The 25,110-nt window shown below is 45.1% G+C and overlaps 1 protein-coding gene and 1 long non-coding RNA gene across 14 annotated transcripts in view; both read right to left on the bottom strand.

Annotated features, from left to right (window-relative positions):
• Positions 1-2,552: 2,552 nt before the first annotated feature.
• The window catches only part of LOC105498020 (YY1 associated protein 1), a 30,878-nt gene continuing 8,320 nt past the window's right edge, over positions 2,553-25,110 (bottom strand). For 6 of the 13 annotated variants that reach the window (XM_071083990.1, XM_071083982.1, XM_011769756.2 and 3 more), the window contains 8 exons: positions 24,201-24,304; positions 21,328-21,526; positions 19,812-19,898; positions 17,336-17,507; positions 14,147-14,291; positions 12,466-12,616; positions 4,412-4,528; positions 2,553-4,020 (listed from right to left, as the gene is read on the bottom strand). In XM_071083990.1, coding sequence (XP_070940091.1) covers positions 2,764-4,020; positions 4,412-4,528; positions 12,466-12,616; positions 14,147-14,291; positions 17,336-17,507; positions 19,812-19,898; positions 21,328-21,526; positions 24,201-24,292 — 2,220 coding nt within the window. In that variant the 5' untranslated portion in view covers positions 24,293-24,304 and the 3' untranslated portion in view covers positions 2,553-2,763. Of the gene's footprint in view, positions 4,041-4,411; positions 4,529-12,465; positions 12,617-14,146; positions 14,292-17,335; positions 17,508-19,811; positions 19,899-21,327; positions 21,527-24,200; positions 24,305-24,711; positions 24,793-25,110 lie in introns of all 13 variants that reach the window. The other 7 variants (XM_071083966.1, XM_071083971.1, XM_071083976.1 and 4 more) reach the window with 6 other exon arrangements.
• Positions 14,508-15,746, bottom strand: LOC139359831 (uncharacterized). Its single transcript, XR_011616308.1, has 2 exons — positions 15,479-15,746; positions 14,508-15,161 (listed from the first exon to the last, which is right to left on the bottom strand). It is a non-coding gene; the product is annotated as an uncharacterized lncRNA (long non-coding RNA).

Raw genomic sequence — 25,110 nt, 5'->3', positions numbered from 1 at the left:
CCTGGGCCCTGGTGATTGCCCTAAGGGCTTCAGGCAAATAAATCATCGGCTTCCTGGCAGGTGGCCTCAAAGATTTGTTCCTTTTCCAAGGGGGTACAACAAGTTGCTAGAATGAATTGAACATTCCTCCATGAGAAATCAAAGGCTAAAGTAAAAAGTTGGGAACACATCTGCAAATTTCCTGGGGTTCTCAGAATAGCTTCCTAGCTTTTCTTTACATTGTGTTATGGAGAAGCGAGCCTGCACTACAACTGGCCCCTTAGCTCCTGCTACTTCCCTAAGAAGTGGCAGGGCTGGAAGGGAGTTGAGTAAGGTGTTCCACTGTGAGGGGAACTTAGCAGGGTCCCTGGTTTTTGCTCTTGGGTTTGAGCCTCAGGAGCACTTGGCAACAGGATACACAAGGGAGGTTGCCATTCCCCAAGAGACAGGTGGCCTTTGTAAAAAGAGGATCATCTACAATACCTGGTTCTGCCTCAGGACCTTTGATTATGGGACAGGTTCTGGAGTTTTGCACACAGTTGGGTTTTGATATACACCCATGAAGACCTGCACATATGGGATTTCTGGCCATTTACCCTGCATTTTGCAAAATAAGTCTAATTGCAGATAGTGTTATAATTAAGAATTCCACTGACTGCCCATTGTTCCTGGCTGCTTGACTGGAGTCCCTAAGGGTGTTCCCCTTTAGGGTCCCATCTTTATCTGACATCTGTGACCTTTGATGGGTGCCAGCACTACTTTGGGAAGGTTCTCTCCACCAATGGTGACTCACTATGAACTCCTTTTATCCCTGGATGAAGGCCTTGCCTTCTAGCATCCTTTTTTTTTTGGAGATGGAGTTTCACTTTTGTTGCCCAGGCTGGAGTGCAATGGGCACGATCTTGGCTCACTGCAACCTCCACCTCCTGGGTTCAAATAATTCTCCTGTTTCAGCCTCCCGAGTAGCTGGGCTTGCAGGTGTGCATCATGATGCCAGGCTACTTTTGTATTTTCAGTAGAGATGGGGTTTCACCATGTTGACCAGGCTGGTCTCCTATTCCTGACCTCAGGTGATCTGTCCGCCTCGGCCTCCCAAAGTGCTGGGATTACAGGCGTGAGCCACAGCAACTGGCCTCTAGCATCCTTATAATTTGGTAAGGCCATGGTTTCCCATACTTCCTGTTCCACTAGAGTGATAGTTGTGTACTTTAATGAGAGGAACAGGAGGCTGGTAGGTTTGTCATGTGGATTATGGGTAATTTCAGGGGAAAAGGTTGATTTTAGACATGAAAAATAAAATAATAGGGCTGGCTATTCCATTCTGGCCCTGGATGAGAGAGGGAATGTTTAAAAATCCACCACCATGACAATGGATCCTGTGTAAGGACACGCCATTTTACTGAAATAATATGGTGAAGATGAAGGAAACAAGGTCCCCTCAGTGGAGGTCCAAGATGTAGAATGTATTCTAAAGCTTGTGGGCCCCAAAGGTCATCATCCAGCCAAATGGATTGAGTAGAAGAGTCAAAATATCCAGGAGACACTGTCTTTTGCCCTCACTGGCTAACTCTAAGAAAATCTGGCATAAGAAAAGAGGGTTTAAGAGGACTGAGTGTGAATTCGCCCTGAATGAGCTACCACTGCCAATGGTGTCACATGTAGAAATCAGAGACTATAACCAGGAAACACAGAAAAGAGTCTTTCTCCCTTCCAGGCAGGGAAGCTATCGCCATTCACTCCTTGGCCTTCAGGTAACAATGGAGAGTGGCCCTGTCCAGCTGCCCTCAATTACCAAACAGCTATTAGAAAACAGCAGCTGAAGCCGGGCGCGGTGGCTCACGCCTGTAATCCCAGCACTTTGGGAGGCCGAGGCGGGCGGATCACAAGGTCAGGAGATCGAGACCACGGTGAAACCCCGTCTCTACTAAAAATACAAAAAATTAGCCGGGCGCGGTTGTGGGCGCCTGTAGTCCCAGCTACTCGGGAGGCTGAGGCAGGAGAATGGCGTGAACCCGGGAGGCGGAGCTTGCAGTGAGCCGAGATCGCGCCACTGCACTCCAGCCTGGGCGACAGAGCGAGACTCCGTCTCAAAAAAAAAAAAAAAAAAAAAAAAAAAAAAAAAAAAAAAAAAAAAAAGAAAACAGCAGCTGAAAGACTCAAAAAAAGAGAACTCAGGTCCCTCACCCAAACTGGGTGATGGTGATCAAGTGCTTCCACATGGATACCCTTCAGTCTCACTGGAGAGCGGCCCGGGCACAGACCTGCAGTTGCCTCCATGTTCAGATGCTATCCGCTGAGTCTCAACGTGGAAAAGGGAAAGAGAGAGGAAAAGGTTCCCCCGTATGGGGTGGAGTGAGCATTGCACAGAGATAGCTCCAGTCCATGCCCCAAAATGAAGGCTTGATAGAGAGGGAAAGAAAAATGAAAAAAAAAAAAAAAGAAAAATAAACCCCCAATTTGGACTTACCTCCAGGCTGGCTTGCCAAAATATGTTCCTGGCGGAGGGTCTTGACTACAAGTTGTCCAGGTACTTGGAATGTTGAATGAAGAATTGAACAAACTGCACGAATCAATGAAACGAAGCAATGAAAGCACAGATTTATTGAAGCAAAAGTATACTCCACAGAGTTGGAGCAGGCTAAAGCAAGCTGCTCAAGAGCCCCAGTTGCAAAATTTTCTGCGGTTTAAGTACCCTTTTAAAGGTTTCCTATTGGTTACGTCCTATTCGCCACCAATCGGAGGCTGAAGTGAAGGCTCCCAGTCTCCACACTCTATTCTCCTTCCTCAAGGAAATCCACTGATTTCCTCTGTAGCATCTTCAGGTTCCATCTTGACAACTTCCTCTAAATCCCCAGAGGAAGAGTTGTTTAGAGACTCCTGGATGCCCTGAGGCAGCGGCTCCAGAGCTTGTCTTCCCTCCTCTGTTTTCACAACAGTCCAGCGATAGGCACTGTTCTCTGACAATCCTTCTTGGCACTCTGCATCTGCTGGTGGAGGCCCTGGGCTATGTTCCACTTTGGGGAAAACAGCAGCAGAGAGAGGAGATAGTTCCTGGGGCTCTAATTTGGGTTCTAGGTCCTGAAAGGCATTTTCTCCATCAGCCACAGCACAAGCAATGTCCACATTCACGTGGGCCTTATCTTCAGGGGTGGAAGGTATAGGAAGATTCACAGAATTGCCAGAAACAATTAAGGGTGAGACAGAGGAGGCCACAAGGGGCTGGTTCAATTGACAGGGGAAGGAAGTAGGGTTAACCAAGAGGGTGGTAATGGGAATAGTCTGGGGACTCTGGGCCATAGCCGCATTGACAGGCTGGATCATGTTACAGCCACTGCCAAGGCTCACAATCTTCACAGTGGTAGCAGGAACAGTGAAGATAACAGATGCAGGATGGATAACAGGGGCAGGTTTGATACAGCGAAAGGCCCTGGCTCCCCTTCTTTTTGAGGGTCTCCGTCTCACATATGGCTTTCGAAACATAGAAGGGGAAGGGGAGGGCAGCATTACCTTGGGCACAGGGGCAGAAGAGAGCAAAGTCTGGGACTCAGACAGAGGGAAGCTTGTCCTGCCCTCAGGGGGCATAGCAGGCAGTGCTGCAGGAGACTCAAAACTCTCACCTCCACTGACCCCCAGTGGAGGGACACCTGGAACTGTCGGTAAAACAGTGGCTGGCTGAATCGGGTGAGGAATCCGGAGCACCATTTTGCTCGGAGGGGCTTCCGAATGAGTTGATTGGGCTGGTGTTTTCCCAGGGTTGAAGCTAGGCTGGAGAGAGGGGCTGGGTTGGATAAGGAGGGGCTTCAGGACTGATGAACGCTTCTGTCTCCAAGCCTTCCTGGGGAAACGGTTGGCAACTGGCTTCAGTTTCAGGACCACACCCTTAGGCAATAGCAGTGGGTACCGAGTTTCACTCTCCAACTCCGAGTTGTCTTTTTCTAGGCCTTGATCTGAGTTGATCTCAGTGGTTCCAGTCACATGTCCTACCTCTCTAGCACCATCAGCCATGTGCCGCAGTTCTTCCTGGATGGATGGCAGACTGGCCTATTGGAAACAAGAACACTCTGATCCAGCATATGTCAGAATTTGGGAAAAAGAATAGGGCTTTCTAGGTTTTAGGGACCTGAGATAAGCTCAAGGCATCTTTCCAAGAAGGGACTCTGTATATCAAATTTCTACAAAGACCACATTCCAATTATACACTTTAGAAACTCTTCTCTGAATTTCCTTTAGCAAATTACCATTTTACCCATTATTTTGAAAATGTTGTAGAATCACCCGGAGAAAGGCAAAGTAAGGGAAGAAAGGTGAATGAGGAAGATTTCTGAAGTCCTAGTTCTACAACTAAAGCATTAGTCAATTAAGGAAGCCCTTGATATTCTCTCAGAACTTTCAGTGACTTGCCTCCCACAGACTTTGAGGAAGAGGGTTGTACCTTTAACCAGAACGGGAGCCGGTGTTCTTCTCTCTCTACAGGTGGCTTCCACTGATGTGGCTGGATCTCTTCACAGCATTTTACTAAGACTGGCAGCTGTTTGGTCTTCTTATAAAACTTAACACGAAAAAAATGCGCATGAGTTACATTCCTTTTGGAAACATTATTGTCCTCTGTCAGGCTGGTGAATGGGGTGGGTGGTGGATCGAGAGAGACACACACATACACACACACACACACAAAACTACATACACAAACATCCATGAACACACACATATAAATAGCATATGCTGAATACTTGTACATTTCAAATTAATCTCTATTTAAAGATTTTATAGTTATTCAGTATTTTTTTTTTTTTGGAGACAGTCTCAGTCTGTTGCCCAGGCTGGAGTGCAGTGGCGCGATCCTGGCTCACTGCAAGCTCCGCCTCCCGGGTTCACACCATTCTCCTGCCTCAGCCTCCGGAGTAGCAGGTGCCTGCCATTATGCCCGGCTAATTTTTTGTGTTTTTAGTAGAGACGGGGTTTTGCCGTGTTGGCCAGGATGGTCTTGATCTCCTGACATTGTGATCTGCCTGCCTCAGCCTCCCTAAGTGCTGGGATTACAGGCGTGAGCCACCGCACCCGGCCAGTTATTCAATATTTTCTGAATGATGATCTCCATTCTGGTTGCCAGGAAGGACAGAGTTTAGGTCACAGAGAGAAAAGGAAGCAGATGCTCAGAGCAATCTTATGTAAGATTTGTTCTTGCTCAACAGCTGCAAAGACAGCATTGTGATCTATAAAATGGACACATCAAAGATTTTAAGCAAATGATGGTGTGAAGGGCATCAGAAGGGAAGAAAAACAAACAAACAAACACTGAGGCAGTTCAGTTTTTTTTTTTTTTTTTTTTTTTTGAGACAGAGTCTCGCTCTGCCGCCCAGGCTGGAGTGCAGTGGCGTGATCTTGGCTCACTGCAAGCTCCGCCTCCCGGGTTCACGCCATTCTCCTGCCTCAGCCTCCCGAGTAGCTGGGACTACAGGCGCCCGCCACCTCGCCCGGCTAGTTTTTTTGTATTTTTTAGTAGAGACGGGGTTTCACCGTGTTAGCCAGGATGGTCTCGATCTCCTGACCTCGTGATCCACCCGTCTCGGCCTCCCAAAGTGCTGGGATTACAGGCTTGAGCCACCGCGCCCGGCCGGCAGTTCAGTTTTAAGAGTAAATAGGCTGGCCATGGTGGCTCATGCCTGTAAACCCAGCACTTTGGGAGGCTGAGGCGGGCAGATCACTTGAGGTTAAGAGTTTGAGACCAGCCCGGCCAACATGGTGAAACTCTGTCTCTACTAAAATACAAAAATTAGCCACGTGTGGTGGTGGGTGCCTGTAATCCCAGTTATTTGGGAGGCTGGGGCAAAAGAATCGCTTGAACCCGGCAGTGGGGGTGGTAGGGTGGAAATTGCAGGGAGCCAAGATCACGCCACTGCACTCCAGTCTTGGTAACAGGGTGAGACTCCATCTCAAAAAAAAAAAAGAAGATAAGAACTGAACTTAAACCACTGACAATAAGCATCTGTTCATCCAACATATACAGGATGTTTTCTATATCCTAGGCACTGTGCTAAAAGCTAAGCACACACATAAGGGAAGCAATTCCTGCTCTCATGGAGCTTACAGACCAGTGGGAGAGAGTCAAGTGGACAAATAATGACATCCTACATTAAAAAACATACAAAGGGCTGGGCATGGTGGCTCATGCCTATAATGCCAGCACTTTGGGAGAACGAGGAGGATGGATCACTGGAGGTCAGGAGTTCATGACCAGCCCGGCCAACATGGCGAAACCCCGTCTCTAATAAAAGTATAAAAAAAAATGAGCTGGGTATGGTGGTGCACGCCTGTGATGCCAGCTACTTGGCAGGCTGAGGTAGGAGAATCGCTTGAACCGAGGAATTAAGAGGTTGTAGTGAGCCGAGACTGCACCACTGCACTCCAGCCTGGGTGACAGAGCAAGACTCCATTGCTGACCCCTGCCCCGGCCCCCCCAAAAAAGTACAAAGATGTACATGACAAATTACACAAAACTAAAACTTAAACAAAAATTACTTCTGGCCAGGCGTGGTGGCTCATGCCTGTAATTCCAGCACTTAGGGAGGCTGAGGCAGGCAGATCACAATGTCAGGAGATCAAGACCATCCTGGCCAACATGGTGAAACCCCGTCTCTACCAAAAATACAAAAATTAGCTAACTGTGGTGGCACCTGCCTGTAATCTCAGCTACTCGGGAGGCTGAGGCACGAGAATCACTTGAACCCAGGAGGCGGAGGTTGCAGTGGGCCGACATCATGCTACTGCACTCCAGCCTGGAGACAGAGTACGACTCCATCTCAAAAAAAAAAAACAAAAAACACAAAAAACAAAACAAAACTATTTCTGCAGAAGAATAAGGTTTATCATGTATGCCTTAAAACCATGGATAGGCCGGGTATGGTGGACCACACCTGTAATCCCAGCACTCTGGGAGGCCGAGATGGGTGAGTCACAAGGTCAGGAGTTTCAGACCAGCCTGACCAACAAGGTGAAACCCCGTCTCTATTAAAAATACAAAAATTGGCCGGGCGCGGTGGCTCAAGCCTGTAATCCCAGCACTTTGGGAGGCTGAGACGGGCGGATCACGAGGTCAGGAGATTGAGACCATCCTGGCTAACACGGTGAAACCCCGTCTCTATTAAGAAAAATACAAAAAAGTAGCCGGGCGAGGTGGTGGGCGCCTGTAGTCCCAGCTACTCGGGAGGCTGAGGCCGGAGAATGGCGTGAACCCGGGAGGCGGAGCTTGCAGTGAGCTGAGATCCGGCCACTGCACTCCAGCCTGGGTGACAGCAAGACTCCGTCTCAAAAAAAACAAACAAACAAACAAAAAAAAACAAAAAAACAAAAATTAGCAGGGTGTGGTGGTGAGCGCCTGTAGTCCCACCTACTCGGGAGGCTGAGACAGGACAATTGCTTGAAACGGAAGGTGGACGTTCCAGTGAGCCAAGATCATGCCATTGCATTCCGGCCTGGGTGATGGAGCGAGACTGTGTCTCTAAAAAAAAAAAAAAAAAAAAAAAAAAAAAAAGAGAGAGAGAACTTAAAAAACCATGGATAAAAATAGACAAATACTAAGGCATATTATCATGAATTTTCAAAATATTGAAGCCAAAGGAAAAATCTGCATGCTGTCAGAGGTTGAGAAAAAATGGGGCTGTGGCTCATGCCTATAATCCCATTACTTTGGGAGGCCAAGACAGGATGATACTTGACGCCAGGAGTTTGAGACCAGCCTGGCCAACATAGCAAGACCATGCCTTAAAGAAAAAAAAAAAAAAAAAAAAAAAAAAATTAGGTGGGAGCCATGATTGAGTCATGCTGCAGACTGGGCAACAGGGTGGGACCCAGTCTCAGAAAAAAAAAAAAAAAAAAAAAAAATTTAAATGGCATGAAATTTCTAAGCACCACAGTAGGAGCTAGAAGAAAATGAAGTGAGGCCCTTAAAAGCTTCTTAAAAAATTATTTCCTACCTAGAATTCTAGATATAGTGACAGGAGAGTATTATTTTTTTCCTTTTATTATGAAATAATTATGGAGTCATAGGAAATTGCAAAAAATAGTACCAAGAGGTCCCATGTACTCTTCAACCAGTTTCTCCCAATATAATGTTTTTTTTTTTTTGAGACGGAGTCTCGCTCTGTCGCCCAGGCTGGAGTGCAGTGGCCGCATCTCAGCTCACTGCAAGCTCCGCCTCCCGGGTTCATGCCATTCTCCTGCCTCAGCCTCCTGAGTAGTTGGAACTACAGGCGCCCGCCACCTCTCCCGGCTAGTTTTTTTGTACTTTTTAGTAGAGACGGGGTTTCACCGTGTTCGCCAGGATGGTCAATCTCCTGACCTCGTGTGATCCGCCCATCTCGGCCTCCCAAAGTGCTGGGATTACAGGCTTGAGCCACCGCGCCCGGCCCCAATATAATGTTTTTATGTTACATAGTAACAAGAGTGATACATATGAACAAGTTACACAGTACAATATTAGTACCAGGAAACTGGCCAGACGTGGTGTATGTGGTGACTCACGCCTGTAATCCCAGCACTTTGAGAGGCCGAGGCGGGCAGATCACTTAAGGTCAGGGGTTCGAAATCACCTGGCCAACATGGTAAAACCCCATCCCTACTAAAAATACAAAAATTAGCTGGCTGTGGTGGCACATACATGTAATCCCAGCCACTGAGGAGGCTGAGGCAAGAGAATCGCTTGAACCCAGGAGGCAGAGGCTGCAGTGAGCAACAGAGTGAGACTCTGTCTCAAAAAAAGAAACAAACAAACAAACAAACAAAAACGAGGAAACTGACATTGATACAATCAAAAGACCATGAATAGAGATGGTTTAAATGTGAAAATTCCCTTCCCAAGCACTCTCCCTCAGAATGCTACTGGAATGGGGCCAGGCAGGGTGGCTCATGCCTATAACCCGAGCACTTTGGGACGCTGAAGCAGGAGAATCACTTGAACCCAGGAGTTTGAGACCAGCCTGGGCAAAAAACTGAGAACCCCTCAACTCAATTTTTAAAAATTTAGAAAAAAAAATTTTTTAAAAAAAGCTACTGGAATGTGTTCCACTAAAGTAAAAAGTAATACGCCTATAATCCCAGCACTTTGGGCGACCAAAACGGGTGGATCAAGAGGTCAGAAGAGGCCGGGCGCGGTGGCTCAAGCCTGTAATCCCAGCACTTTGGGAGGCCGAGGCGGGCGGATCACAAGGTCAGGAGATCGAGACCACAGTGAAACCCCGTCTCTACTAAAAATACAAAAAATTAGCCGGGCGCGGTGGCGGGCGCCTGTAGTCCTAGCTACTCAGGAGGCTGAGGCAGGAGAATGGCGTGAACCCAGGAGGCGGAGCTTGCAGTGAGCCGAGATCGCGCCACTGCACTCTAGCCTGGGCAACAGCGTGAGACTCCGTCTCAAAAAAAAAAAAAAAAAAAAAGAGGTCAGAAGAGCAAGACCATCCTGACTAACACAGTGAAACCCCGTCTCTATTAAAAATACAAAAAAATTAGCCAGGCGTGGTAGCATGTGCCTATTTTCCCAGCTACTCGGGAGGCTGAGGCAGGAGAACTGCTTGAACCTGGGAGACGGAGGTTGCAGTGAGCCAAGATCATTGCGACTTTGCACTCCAGCCTGGGCAACAAAGCAAGACACAGTCTCACAAAAAAACTCAAAACAAAATAAAAAACAAGGCCAGGCATGGTGTCTCACGACTGTAATCCCAGCACTTTGGGAGGCTGAGGCGGGTGGGCCCCTGAGGCCAGGAGTTCAAGACCAAGACCAAGGTTGCAGTGAGCCAAGACCGTGCCACTGCACTCCAGCCTGGGGGACAGAGCAAGACTATGTCTAAAAAAAAAAAAAAAGAAGTAATGCAAAAGCAAAGATGTGGAATTCAGGAAATAAGAGGATCTAACACAGTATGAGGCCAAAGGAATTCTCAGGATGATGGTGAAGAAAAAGCCCAAGAAGACATCAGTGCAGCAACCTGGAGAGCAACACTCTTAGAGTGGGATAGTATCAAAGGGCTCAGGGAGCAATTTCTTCATGATGAAAGTGACAGAATATCTAGAATGCCTGAACACACTGAAAGATGATCTGGGAAACAAAATGTTCAGCAGAAAAGGCAAGGTATCACAGTAACATAGTTGAGCTGTGAAGAGCATTTATACAGTCCTTAAAATCTATTTTTTTTTTTGAGACGGAGTCTCACTCTGTCGCCCAGGTTGGAATGCAGTGGTGCGATCTCGGCTCACTGCAAGCTCCGCCTCCTGGGTTCACGCCATTCTCCTGCCTCAGCCTCCCGAGTAGCTGGGACTACAGGTGCCCGCCACCATGGCTGGCTAAGTTTTTGTATTTTTAGTAGAAACAGGGTTTCACTGTGTTAGCCAAGATGGTGTCGATCTCCTGACCTCGTGATCCACCCGCCTCGGCCTCCCAAAGTGCTGGGATTACAGGCATAAGCCACCGCGCCTGGCCGACAGTCCTTAAAATCTTACAATGTAAATCCTGAATACAATCTAACCAAAATTGTTCCATAACTACTAGTGAGGAGTTTGGAGAGCATAAAATGTGCATGTTTGTGGTGGGAGAAAGGGAGTGAGGAGAGAGGTAAATCTTTGGCTTCCATGGTTTATGGTTAATAAATAAGGCCTAAATCCAATACACCAGGAAATACCAATTAGAGGCTGAGACAAGAGAATTGCCTAAGGCCAAAAATTGAAGACCAGCCTGGGCAATACAGGGACATCCCATCTCTAAAAAAAAAAGAAAAAAACAATTTTTTTTTGCCAGGCACAGTGACTCATGCCTATAATTCCAGCCCTTTGGGAGGCTGAGGTGGGTAGATCACCTGAGGTCAGGAGTTCAAGATCAGACTGACCAATATGGTAAAATTATGTTTCTACTAAAAATATAAAAATTAGCCAGGTGTGGTGGTGCATGCCTGTAGTCCCAGCTACTCAGGAGGCGAAGGCATGAAAACTGTTTCAACCTGGTAGGCGGAGGTTGCAGTGAGCTAAAATTGTGCCACTGCACTCCAGCCTGGGTGACAGAGCGAGATTCTGTCAAAAAAAAAAAAAAAAACTGGCCAAGCACGGTGGCTCATGCATATAATCCCAGCTCCTTGGGAGGCTGATGTTGGAAGAATGCTTGAGCAGGCTGCAGTGAGTTATGACTATACCACTATAATCCAGCCTAGGCAGGAGAGTAAGACTTCGTCTCAAGAAAAATACAAAAACAAAACGAAACCAAAGGCTGGGCATCACGGCTCACACCTGTAATCCCAACACTCTGGGAGGCCGAGCTGAGGCAAGAGAACTGCTTGAGGTCAGGACTTCAAGACCAACCTGGGCAACAAAATGACACCCTGTCTTCACACAAAATAAAATAATTAGCTAGCCTTGGTGGCATGCACCTGTAGTACAAGCTACTCGGAAGGCTGAAGTGGAAGGATCACCCAGAAGTTTGAGGTTGAAGTGACCTATGATTGTGCCCATGCACTCCAGCCAGGATGACAAACTGAAAACCAGTCTCTAAACAAACAAAAAACAAACCATAAATAAATATCAAAATAAAAAAGAAGGCCGGGGGTGATGGCTCACATCTGTAATCCCAACACTTAGGGAGGCCAAGGCAGATGGATCACCTGAGGTCAGGAGTTCGAGACCAGCTTGGCCAACACGGTGAAACCCCGACTCTACTAAATACAAAAATCAGATGGGCATGGTGGTGGGGGCCTGTAGTCCCAACTACAAGGGAGGCTGAGGCAGCAGAATCGCTTGAACCTGGGAGGTGGAAGCTGCAGTGAGCCAGGATCATGCCACTATACTCCTGCACTCCAGCCTGGGTGACAGTACAAGATTACATTTGACCAAAAAACAAAACAAAACAAAACCCCAAAACATGTAAGTGGAATACTGCATATCATTTCTACAAAGTTCAAGAAAGAGGCCGGGTGCAGTGGCTCACGCCTGTAATCCCAGCACTTTGGGAGGCTGAGGCGGGCGGATCACGAGGTCAGGAGATTGAGACCATCTTGGCTAACACGGTGAAACCCCGTCTCTACTAAAAATACAAAAAAATTAGCCGGACGTGGTGGCGGGCGCCTGTAGTTCCAGCTACTCGGGAGGCTGAGGCAGGAGAATGGCGTGAACCCAGGAGGCGGAGCTTGCAGTAAGCTGAGATTGCGCCACTGCACTCCAGCCTGGGCGACAGAGCGAGACTCCATCTCAAAAAAAAAAAAAAAAAAGTTCAAGAAAGAGAATTATTACAGGGAAACATGGATTTATGAAATCTTTTAACAGGATGAAGATACTCCAGAGGAACGTAATGAATGAGTCAATGTCCCTGAAAAGGCAACAGGGGAATTCATCTAGTGTATAAGTAGGAGAAATTAGCTTAAGATAAAATAAGGTTCTTCTTTCCTTTCAGAATTACAAGAGGAAAGAACGGATATGTATTAGTGAGGTGCATGGATGGCGTATGCAGGAAACACTCACTTTAATAATGTTGTCAGGAGCTCTGTTCATGTTGAGGTTCTTGATTCTCACTGTCAGTTGGCGGGCAGTCTTGCAGGTTAGAAGGTACTTGCTGATTAGAGGGTTAAGAAACTCAGTCCCTTCAAAATGCTTCAGTCCTAAAGCTAACAAACTGAGAAAGGAGCAATGACACTAAATCTCACTTCACAGTCCTTCCTTCTAAAGGGCCTCCCCAGACTAACACATTTTACAATCTACTTTTTCTCATTTTTTCTTAAGACAAGGTCTCACTCTGTTAACTGGGCTGGAGTGCAGTGGCACAATTGCAGCCCACTGCAGCCACTACTTCCTAAGCTGAAGCGATTCTCCAGTCTCAGCCTCCCAAAGTGCTGGGATTACAAGCATGAGCCCATGGCGTGTGGCCCAATCTATTTTTTCATTTTTTCAGACAGGATCTTGCTCTGTTGTCCAGGCTGGAGAGCAGTGGCATGATTACAGTGCATTGCAGCCTTGAATGCCTGGGTTCAATTGATTCTCGCACTTCAGCCTCCTGAGTATCTGTGGCCATAAACGTTTGCTACCATGCCTAGCTAATGTTTTCTTTCATTATTTGTAGAGACCAGTTCTCACTTTGTTGCCCAGGCTGATCTTGAACTCCTGGCCTCAAGCGATCCTCCTGCCTCGGCCTCCCAAAGTGCCGGCATTACAGGTGTGAGCCGCCATGGCTGGCCAATCTACTTTTTTGACAACTAATTCTTGTATAAGTTGGTGACTACTCAGTAGAAAATTCCAGGTATTTAGTGAGTAGTGATTAAGTACTATGAATAAGAATCAAATAGTTCACAATTAAGTAGGAGCAAGAGAAACGTCATAAATCATTAATAAATGTCAGATCGTGATGAGCTGTATATTAACAATACAAAGGAAGTTCAAAGAGAATACATGGGAAGGAAAATGATCCTAATAAAACAAATATAAAATGAATAATAAGTACCCTGTCAGACAAATTAAACTGGCACCAATACTATCCTCTAACATAACATATATAATCATGGTTACATATATACATATTTGCTGATAACAGTGTGGCAATACACACAAAGAGCCATACAAATGTTCATAATCTAGATGGGCGCGGTGGCTCATGCCTGTAATCCCAGGACTTTGGGAGGCCACAAGTGGGTGGATCATTTGAGGTCAGGAGATCAAGAGCAGCCTGGGCAACAGAGACCCTCACCTGTACACAAAAAATTACCCATGTATGGTGGCACACGCCTGTGGTCCCAGCTACTCCATGGAGGCTGAAGCAGGAGGATCGCTCGATCCCAGGAGTTCAAGGCTGCAGTGAGCTGTGATTGCAACACTGCACTCCAGCCTGGGTAAAAGAGTAAGATCTTGTCTCTAAATAAATAACACTAAAAGTGAACCTCCTGCCTTGGCCTTTCAAAGTGCTGGGATTACAGGTGGGAGCCAACACGTCCGGTCTAAAACAATTTAAAAATGTGTGTGACATCCCCCAGAAAGCAGTATTTGGCACAAACAAGCACGTCCTAGAGGAATCTGCTCATCTATACTGCTCTTCCTTTTGTCTTTTGTGTCCATGTTTTATTATACAAATCTTACTTCCCCTAAACTCCTCAAAGGAACTATGTCTTGTCCTTGGGATATTCTGCTGTTTTGATCCCCCAGAGTAAACACTTACTTGTCCTCAGCTTTGGTGAAGAGTATCTTATCCTGGGGATTCTTTGCCTTCAGGGAACACACTGGAAGTAACTCTGGGTACATGAAAACCTTGCTTGTGGCCAGGATCCAAGCCACTTGCTTTGGCAAACAGGGAAATTCATTGGCTATAAGAAAATAAATCTCGGATACATCAGCTTCTAGGAAAAAAGAGGGCTTCAAAAAGCCTGTGAATGCATTTCTGCATTTAGGTAGAGCTGTCCTTATCTAACTGGATTTCCCTCCCATCTGTCTACCATTCCCCAAAGAGTTTCCACAGTCTTTCTTCAACTAACATTATGTCTAAATGGAGTCCCATTCAATGGCTATAAAAGTTGACTCTCTTATTTTTTTTTTTTTTTTCTGTGAGACGGAGTCTCGCTCTGTCGCCCAGGCTAGAGTGCAGTGGCCGAATCTCAGCTCACTGCAAGCTCCGCCTCCCGGGTTCACGCCATTCTCCTGCCTCAGCCTCCCGAGTAGCTGGGACTACAGGTGCCCGCCACCTCGCCCGGCTAGTTTTTTGTATTTTTTAGTAGAAACGGGGTTTCACCGTGTTAGCCAGGATGGTCTCAATCTCCTGACCTCGTGATCCACCCGTCTCGGCCTCCCGATTACAGGCTTGAGCCACTGCACCCGGCTGTTCTTTTTTTTTTTTTTTTAAGATGGAGTCTGGCTCTGTCACCCAGGTTGGAGTGCGTAGCGCAATCTCGGGTCACTGCAAGCTCTGCCTCCCGGGTTCACGTCATTCTCCTGCCTCAGCCTTCTGAGTAGCTAGGACAACAGGTGCCTGCCACCACGCCTGGCTGATTTTTTGTATTTTTAGTAGAGACAGGGTTTCACTGTAGACAGGATGGTCTCGATCTCCTGACCTTGTGATCCGACTGCCTCGGCCTCCCAAAGTGCTGGATTACAGGTGTGAGCCACTGAGTCTGGCCTCTCTTACTCTTTCTTACGTGTAACACTTTATTCACAAAGTAAAACAAACACTTAAAAAGTACCTAGTAATGGCCGGGCGCGGTGGCTCATGCCTGTAATCCCAGCACTTTGGGAGGCCGAGGCGAGCGGATCACAAGATCAGGAGATCGAGACCATGGTGAAACCCCGTCTCTACTAAAAATACAAAAAATTAGCCGGGCGCGGTGGCGGGCGCCTGTAGTCCCAGCTACTCAGGAGGCTGAGGCAGGAGAATGGCGTAAACCCAGGAGGCGGAGCTTGCAGTGAGCCGAGATCGCGCCACTGCACTCCAGCCTGGGCGACAGAGCGAGACTCCGTCTCAAAAAACAAAAACAAAAACAACAACAACAAAAAAAAGTACCTAGTAATAACTGCCACATAGTGTATGCTCAAAAATGTTTTACCTCCTTTCCCCTTTAAATCTTTGAAGGATAATAGACCTTCAACAATGCTTTTTTTCTTCCAGGATAAAATTCTAGGCCAGGCATGCTGGCTCATGCCTGTAATCCCAGCACTTTGGGAGGCCGAGACAGGGGGATCACCTGAGGTCTGGAATTCAAGACCAGCCTGGCCAACATAGTGAAACCCCATTTCTACTAAAAATGCAAAAATTAGCCAGGCATGTTCGCACGCACCTATAATTCCAGCTAGTCCGGAGGCTGAGGCAGGAGAATTGTTTGAATTTGGGAGGCAGAGGTTGTAGTGAGCCGAGATCACCTCACTGCACTGCAGCCTGAGTGACAGAGCGAGACCCCATCTTAAAAAAAAAAAAACACACACACACAAAAAAGATTCCAACTTCTTTAATCTCCTTCACAAATCTGGTATTCCAAATTTTACTTTTATTTGATTTTTACTTAACTTGCATTAAGTTCTCCCAGATCCCTCCTGAGGTTGGGAACAAAAGAACCATAAAAGGAATGAGACAATTCAGTCTCATTCATTTCTCTCTCCCTCTCTCATTCTCTCACTTTCAGGAACCTCTGCAATTCTAAAGACAAAACTACTATATCCGTATTTCTCCTTCCATAAGTGTTATTTTTATATCCCCAGAAGAAAGCAACAGGTCACTAGATGTGTAAGATAATACTATAATTTGGGCCGGGCGCGGTGGCTCAAGCCTGTAATCCCAGCACTTTGGGAGGCCGAGACGGGCGGATAACGAGGTCAGGAGATCGAGACCATCCTGGCTAACACGGTGAAACCCCGTCTCTACTAAAAAAAAAAATACAAAAAACTAGCCGGGCGCGGTGGCAGGCGCCTGTAGTCCCAACTACTCGGGAGGCTGAGGCAGGAGAATGGCGTGAATCCGGGAGGCGGAGCTTGCAGTGAGCTGAGATCCGGCCACTGCACTCCAGCCTGGGTGGCAGAGAGAGACTCCGTCTCAAAAAAAAAAAAAAAAAAAAAAAAAATACTATAATTTGGTATTAAATCACATTTTCATTACCATTTTGTATCACTTAACATAGCTATTAAAGTAGTTTGGGATCTGTATCTATGATATAGTACACTTAAATTCAACTATATTCAATTTAATGATAAGACTCAGGGATTTAAAATAGCATCCAAAGACAAACCCAAATCCAGAACAAACCACAAGTAATTTACTAAATCAGCAAACAAATCAGAAGCAAATATTTGCTTAAGCAAACAGCAAATATTTCCTCAAAAAATATTAAACCAATGCAAGGTAGAATCTAAACCGGCAAATTTTTAAAAAATACTGAATATGGCAAATGTACAATCTCTAACATGCCTAACTTGCAAGACATTTCATTCAGAATGGAGACATCACCTATGATAGAATCATTATGGTAAATGAAGTTAGTTGATCTTAATGAAGAGAGTAAAAAGCTAAACATGACCAAACTTTACCACCTGACTTTCATCTTTACCAGGCCCCAGTTTAATTTGATCTGACTCCTAATATCCCTCAGATTGCTATAGTCCAATTCTTAGCACTGAGCCTCATATCTCTACCTCCCATACTCCTATACTGTCCACTGCCTCCATGCCTTACCCAGGCCCAGAGATTATCATGTAATTCTAGAACTCAGATAATGAGTACAAAGGGAGGATAAAAGAGAGAAGAAAGAAATTACAAATGTCCTGTGTCCTCCATTCCCAGGCAAGTATCCTAGGAAGTTATCTATGGGATAAGATTCCCACCACCTCTCACCGCAAGTAAAAACTTAAAGCTGACACATCTGTCTCCTACCAGTCTTCTTGACAGTTTTATGAGGGCTGCAGTCAATGCTGACATGTGTGCTGAAGTCTTCAATAAGCTGCATAGCTCCCATCAAGTTACAGGGTTGGAACAGGGTCTGAAACTTGGGGTTGTACTGATGGTGAAGGGCGATGGAGCTTTGAGCAAAGGTTCCCAGCTCTTTCTGGGAAAACAGGACACAAGGAAGATCTAAGACAATTCCAGACAATTAATACCAGTAGCCTTCAGAATCTAAATGAGAAGCTGACCTTCCTACTACAGGATAAAAACAGGTAAAAATCATCATAAAGTCTTTCAGAATAAACTAGTCTGTTAAGATTACGCGTGAGTTCTCAGATATTCAGGGATTGTATTCTTGTTTTATTTTTAAACTGTTTATCACTAAGGAATACATGGTCTAGCTCCCGAGCTAGAATTAAGAGGCTCAAGAATGAGGACTATTACTTTAATTTCCTTACTTTGAATTTCCTTACTTTGAGACAGGGTCTCGCTCTGCCGCTCAGGCTGGAGTGCAGTGGCACAATCTCAGCTCACTGCAACCTCCTCCTCCCAGGCTCAAGCCATCCTCCCACCGCTGCCTCCTGAGAAGCTGGGACTATAGGCATACACCTCCACACATAGCTAATTTTTGTATTTTTTGTAGAGACAGGGTTTCGTCATGTTGAGCAGGCTGATCTCGCACTCCTGGGCTCGCAATCTGCCTGACTCGGCCTCTCATAGTGCTGGGATTACAGGGATGAGCCACCTCACCCGACCAAGACATTACTTTTAAAACTGTTTTGTCTTTTGGTCTCAGAATAATGCCTACAACCAAGTACTCCTCATCCTCCTCTGAATACAGTAAGAGATGAAGACATCCTGTTGATCACCAAGTAAGTTTTAGAGTACTAGCAAATGTATTCTTCAAACTCCAAAGACGACTTGTTGAAGAAGCTGAGAGTATTATCATTACCTGTCCAAAAGTTTGAGGCAACTTTTATGAGGTAAAATTTGGTTTTGTTTTTGTGAGACAGGTTCCCACTTTGTCACCCGGGCTGGAGTGATGTATAATCATAGCTCATTACAGTCTCAATGTCCCAGGCTCAAGTGATCCTCCTACCTCAGTCTCCCAAGTTGCTGGGACTACAGGCACTCGGCGCTATCCCCAGCTAATTTTTTTTTTTTAAGTTTTTTGGTAGAGATGGGGTCTTACTGTGTTGCCCAGGCTGGTCTCAAACTCCTGGGCTCAAGCAATCCTCCCACCTTGACCTACCAAAGTGCTGGGACTACAGGCATGAGCCATCACACCTGGCCAAATTTCAAATTTAAAAGCTCAAAATACCTCAAAATGTCATGAGCAAAACTAGCTCTACACATAAAACACTATTAGTGAGCGTAATGAATGGATAATGAATTCAACACCTACATGTGTATTTACTTTACTATTTAATTTTTTTTTTTTTTTTTAAAGAACACAGACCGGGTCTTACTATGTTGCCCAGGCTGTTCTTGAACCCCTGGGCTCAAGTGATCCTATCACCTCAGCCTCCCAAAGGCTAGAATTACAGGCGTGAGCCACCACACCCAGCCTCAACATCTATGAAACGAATAGCAGTACCAAAAACCTAAGAAGTCAGGGTGGCAGCCGGGCGCGGTGGCTCAAGCCTGTAATCCCAGTACTCTGGGAGGCCGAGACGGGCGGATCACGAGGTCAGGAGATCGAGACCATCCTGGCTAACACGGTGAAACCCCATCTCTACTAAAAAATACAAAAAACTAGCCGGGCGAGGTGGCGGGCACCTGTAGTCCCAGCTACTCGGGAGGCTGAGGCAGGAGAACGGCGTAAACCCGGGAGGCGGAGCTTGCAGTGAGCTGATATCTGGCCACTGCACTCCAGCCTGGGCGACAGAGCGAGACTCTGTCTCCAAAAAAAAAAAAAAGAAAAAAAAAGAAGTCAGGGTGGATCTAAAGATGAGGAGGAGGACCCAATAAAAATATCAGAAGGACAGGCCAGGTGTAGCGGCTCATGACTATAATCCCAGTACTTTGGGAGGCCGAAGTGGGCAGATCACTTGAGGTCAGGAGCTCGAGACCAGCCTGGCCAACATGGCAAACCCTGTCTCTACTAAAAATACAAAAAAAAATTACCCAGGCGTGGTGGTGCCTGCCTGTAGTCCCAGCTACTTGGGAGGCTGAGGCAGAAGAATCACTTGAACCCGGAGGCAGGGGTTGCAGTGAACTGAGATTGTGCCACTGCACTCCATCCTGGGTGAAAGAGCAAGACCCTGTCTCAAAAAAAAAAAAAGAAAAGAAAAAATTGAATACACTCTTTGTCCTTTCATGTGAATCAGTGGCTTATCTTCACTCAGCAAACACAGGAAGCCACAGCAATCAAAAATACCCAAGAGAGAAGAATAACTGTGAGAAATAACCTGCCAAGCTAATTTTATATTCTAGTCTATAGAATTACAGCAATTTGGAAACTTACAAGACATATCCTGGTGCTACTGGCCTCCGGACTGAGATTGGGGTTGCAGGTGGCAAGAAGGTGGATTTGTGTCAAGAGCTGAACATGCTGGGGAGAGAAAGAAAATAATACAGTGGTATGTTATGACACTGCCATTTCAGGAGCCCAGAGAGGTTTTTTTTCCCCCTGGAGACAGAGTCTTGCTCTGTCATGCAGCTTGGAGTGCAGTGGTGCAACCACGACTCAATGCCCTCTCAACCTCCTGTGCTCAAGCAATCCTTCCACCTCAGCCTCCCAAGTAGACGGGACCACATTGCCTGGCTATTTTATTATTATTATTATTTTTTAGACAAGAGTCTCACACTGACTTCTGGGCTGGAGTGCGGTGGCATGATCTCGGCTCATGGTAACCTATGTCTCCCAGGTTCAAGTGATTCTGTTGCCTCAGCCTCCCGAGTAGTTGGGATTACAGGCGTCCGCTGCTACACCCAGCTAATTTTTTGTCTTAGTAGAGATGGGGTTTCACCATGTTGGCAAGACTTGCTTCCAACACTTGACCTTATGATTCACCTCCCTTGGCCTCCCAAAGTGCTGGGATTACAGGCGTGAGCCATTGTGCCCAGTCTTATTTTTATTTTTTGTAGAGACAGGGTCTCACTCTGTTGTCCAGGCTGCTTTTGAATTCCCCAGCTCAAGCAATCCTCCCACCTCAGCCTCCCAAAGTGCTGGGATTACAGGTGTGAGCCACTGCACCCAGCCCTCAGAGAGACATTAACCACAAGATGTTTGCAACTTTATGACACATATTTTGCTTTCTGGAAAGAGTATGAGAACAACATAGGATCTTGGCATAAATTTCTCAGACATGTTCCCTCAAACAAAATGACAGAACCAGAGGAAGTTTAGCCTCAAAACAGAGGAATTGAGATTACAAAAGGAAACGGCCAGGCACAGTGACTCATGCCTGTAATCCCAGCACTCTGGGAGGCCGAGGCAGGCGGATCACGAGGTCAGGAGATCGAGACCATCCTGGCTAACACAGTGAAACCCTGTCTCTACTAAAAATACAAAAAATTAGCCGGGCATGGTGGCGGGTGCCTGTAGCCTCAGTTATTCGGGAGGCTGAGGCAAGAGAATGGTGTGAACCCGGGAAGAAGAGCTTTCAGTGAGCTGAGATCGAGTCACTGCACTCCAGCCTGGGCAACAGAGCGAGACTCTGTCTCAAAAAAAAAAAAAGAAAAAAAAAAAGAAAAGAAAAAGGAAAAGGAAAAACACTTTCAGAATAGATTACTGAGGACCCTTTGAAATCTGTAATTCCAAATACCATTAGGGTCCTTATGTACTCTCCTCCCTGAGCCACAGGACATGAACATGATGACTTCTCAAGCTTCTAACTGATGTGAAGATACTACAGTTTTAATAGGTAGTAAGGTAACTATCTCTAACATTTACAAAGTTGTTAATTTTGGATTATACCAAAGCCTCAGAGTTAGGCCTTGGTATAATTCAATATTAACATGACCAAGGAAAGTGTTACCTGCTGCATCTGCTGCTGGAGTCTCTTCCTCTGTGCTGGGTCCAGAATCAGGGTCTGATGAACTTCCTTACACTGGGGTTTAACCTTCTCTACCTCCTTCTGCTGTTTGGCTGAAGATTTCTTCATCTTCAGCTGTTCAAGTAGTTCCTTTGCTATCTGATGTTGTTCATTTAGTAGGTTGGCCAGTAGTTCCTCAAACCTATCCCAAACAGGGGGATGACGGATTATGAGTGTTTTCCTAGGTTCACAACACATCCAATTCTTTCCAATGATGAGCAAACAGCCTGAACAATTTTCATTCCCTACTAATCCCCCATTTCACTTTAGCCAGCAGTCAAACTCCCAGCCTTATACAAATCTTTTCCCAAAGTAGTTAGCATGCATCAAATATGATTCTGTATTATACCCCATGCCATTCCTCTACAATTCCTCTTCCAAATAATATACGAATGAAGAAAAAAACCAAACATCTAGGGACAGAGAAATATATGGGTAAGAAAGCAGCCAAGGAGCTGGTGGGAACTCATCATTCTCATTTCTTCTCTCATTTACTTGTTACTCCCATCCCAGGTCCAGCTTGTCCCATTATTCCATCTACTCAGGCTGCACTGCCTTGCTATCTTAACAAGTCAAAGACTTTCTAGCATGAAGCAAGAAAAGGATATACCAAAATAACTGAAATACACAGTAGTTCAAAAGAACAGAACCGAGATGTTAGTTCAAATACTATCCTACTGCTATCCATGAAGGCTATCTTCTTTTGGCCCTTTAAATTCCTCTTCCAAGGTTCCTAACCCTAACTTCCCACTCCTACTCTCATGAAAGATTGTTTGTAGGGCTGGAGCAAAAATTCAAATACCTAGCGTGTCAGTTCTATGTATGATTACTGTACCTTTTCTATGTTTACACAGAAAGAAATAAAGGGAGAATAAGATACCTAAATGATTAAGCACATGCTGATACCCTATGCAACAGGATAAGATCTGCTGAAGTAGCTGTAACAAGCAGGTTATCATATTTCAAGGAATCCCCTACATTACAGCAATAGTTAAATGGTAACGTTTTTCAATAGTTTTTGCAGATAAAGATTACCTTTGAGTAAGTTTTCTTTTATAGTATTTACTACTGTGGGTTTGGGTAGCAGAGTAAAAACCTAAAGACTGTGGGACTGTCTATACAATCTTTACTGACAACTGAAAATTTGAACATTTGTGCTACCACCACTGAAGGAACAAAAGAGCAGAAGCATAAGAAAGGAGAAAATGGAAACACAGACTGCACTTAGTTTTAATAAATATTATTTAGATAACTGATAAGGGAAGCCCCAGAGATTTTGTTTTGACTGTCTTTTTCTCCTCTCTCTTCCTTATTGTGTTTTAAGATGTTTTTACTATCTATGGACTTACAGAATCCAGGATTTTTATTTAAAGATTAAAACAGGTTTGTATTTGCAATTGAAAGAGAAGCAGCAGCGGCCCACGTAGTCATGTACCACATAATGTTTGAGTCAATAATGAACCACATATTCAGAGGTTGCTCCACAAGATTACAATACCTTTTGTATGTTTACATACATACATACTTACCGTTGTGTTACAATTGCCTACAGTATTCAGTACAGTACAGTAACACGCTGTACAGGTTTGTAGCCTGGGAGCAATAGGTACGCAGTAGGCTAAACCATTTAGGTTTATGTAAGTACATTCTACGATGTTTACACAATGATGAATCATTTAATACATAATGACGAATCGTTTAATGATAGATTTCACAGAGGGTATGACCATGAGATGATATATGACTATATTCCATTGAATACCAGAAGGTAACTGAATTCTAACAGGAATTTTAAATTAGTTCTACACTTTCCAAGTTTTAAGAAGTTATAAAGAGTTGATCAGCGAAACCAAAATGTTTATTAATCAAATCCCATTATACATTCCCAGGATGAATGGTTCCATTCTGCTATACCATAATTTTGTTCTATGAACTATAAATTAAAATAATGGGTCAAATAATGACTTAGCAATCTTGAGGTTTTTGATGTAGTTGTGTTGTTATATTTGTTGTAATGGAGAATGACTAGTAATTCTCGTTTTTAGACATTGGTTGGCATATCTTATCTTTTTTCACTAGCCTAGAAAATCATTAAAGGTCTAGCTTTCAGATGGATCTCAAGCTCTCTGCTTAGTAATGCTGTTAAGTTATAACACAGGACTAATTAGAGGGTCTATTCTCTTTGCTTTGTTCCACTTACGGCACAAAATGCATCCTGACCTGTTGCCATCCACCTAATGATTATATGCTGTTACAACAGAATAAAGTGCAGATGCAAATCCACCAGAAAATGAGGAAAAAATTAAAGCCTCTACTTTCTGGATGCTGTAACACAAGTGCCAACCTCAGGCAGAAACGTCAGCACATACGTTTCAGACTCCTTACTGCAGGTGCTTCAGGGTTTGCTCCACTAATGCCTAGGTGACTTAACAAATTTTCAGTCACATTTAGCAAATATTAATGGCACATAAAAAGAACGAAAGGGACAGACTCGATATTACAATATGGGGTAGTTTGTGTGTCTGGCCACATAAATTCCTACATACCTCTCCAGCACCACTCACCTGGAGAAGTGGATATGGATGCCAGCTACTGTTTTTTCTCCCTTCCCAAACAGATACAGCTTGGCCTACAGCTGCACTGCCCCATACCAAGGAGACTTCACCTGACACCTAACTCCTGACAGGGCTCTGCATCCTTACATCAGTAACAGAAGCTGGTTGGGGATGAAAAATTGTTAACTGCAACTTCTGAAAACCTTTTCAGAAATAAACTTTTCCTCTATTCCAAATCTCAAGGTCTTTCAACTAGCCTACCGTAGAGCTTGAGGAGTGTTAAAGTTAGGTCGAGGCTCAGCCACACGCTCCTCCTCTTCTGGGCCGTCATCTTCCATGTTGGAGAATCCCATCTCATCTTGGAACTGTGGGCAAAGGGAAGGGAGGGTTTTCCTGGGGAATGGGTCTCGAATGTTGCTCCAGTATTGGAAAGAAAGAGTGAAAACTACTGATTACAAGACTTTAATAATGCTGGCACCCAGAAAGAGCCAATGTCAGAACCTTCTCACTTCAGGACTCCCCCAAACCCACATTTGGAAGGACTATTATGCCGGGAAAGTCGTCGCTCAACCAGTCAACTTGTATCAGTATGGACAGAGCTAGGGTAACTCAAAATGATCAATCTCTTCAGAAATATCTTTTCAGACAAAATTATGGAAAAGGTAATTATTTGTGTGCAAAATACTTTAGCTGGCAATCTTTAAGGACACACCAAATGACAGTAGGGGAGGCCATCGAAAGTTTTCAAGGGACCAGATATGCTGGCTCACACCTGTAATTCCAGCACTTTGGGAGGTTGAGGCAGGAAGATTACTTGAGCCTGTGAGTTCCAGAACATAGCGAGACTCTGTCTCTAAAAAAAAGTAAAATAATTAGCTGGGCCTGTAGGTGTGTGCCTGTAGTCCCAGCTACTCAGGAGGCTTAGATGAGAGAATTGCTTGAGCCCTGGAGGTCGAGGCTGCTGTGGGCTGAGATTTCACTACTGTATTCTCCAGAGCCTGGGTGACAGAGCTTGACTTTGCTTCAAAAAAAAAAAAAAAAAAAAAAAGCTTCAAGGAAAATTTTAATAACAATAACCTACATGTGGATAATCAAGAGTCTAGTAGTTAGCAAATTTCCCTTGTCATTATATTCTTTCCCAGGCAGACTAAAAGGAGAATTGGTTTAGTCC

This window comes from Macaca nemestrina, chromosome 1 (assembly GCF_043159975.1).
Source record: "Macaca nemestrina isolate mMacNem1 chromosome 1, mMacNem.hap1, whole genome shotgun sequence".
Classification (NCBI taxonomy): domain Eukaryota; kingdom Metazoa; phylum Chordata; class Mammalia; order Primates; family Cercopithecidae; genus Macaca; species Macaca nemestrina.
This window is presented reverse-complemented; position numbering and strand designations above follow the sequence as displayed.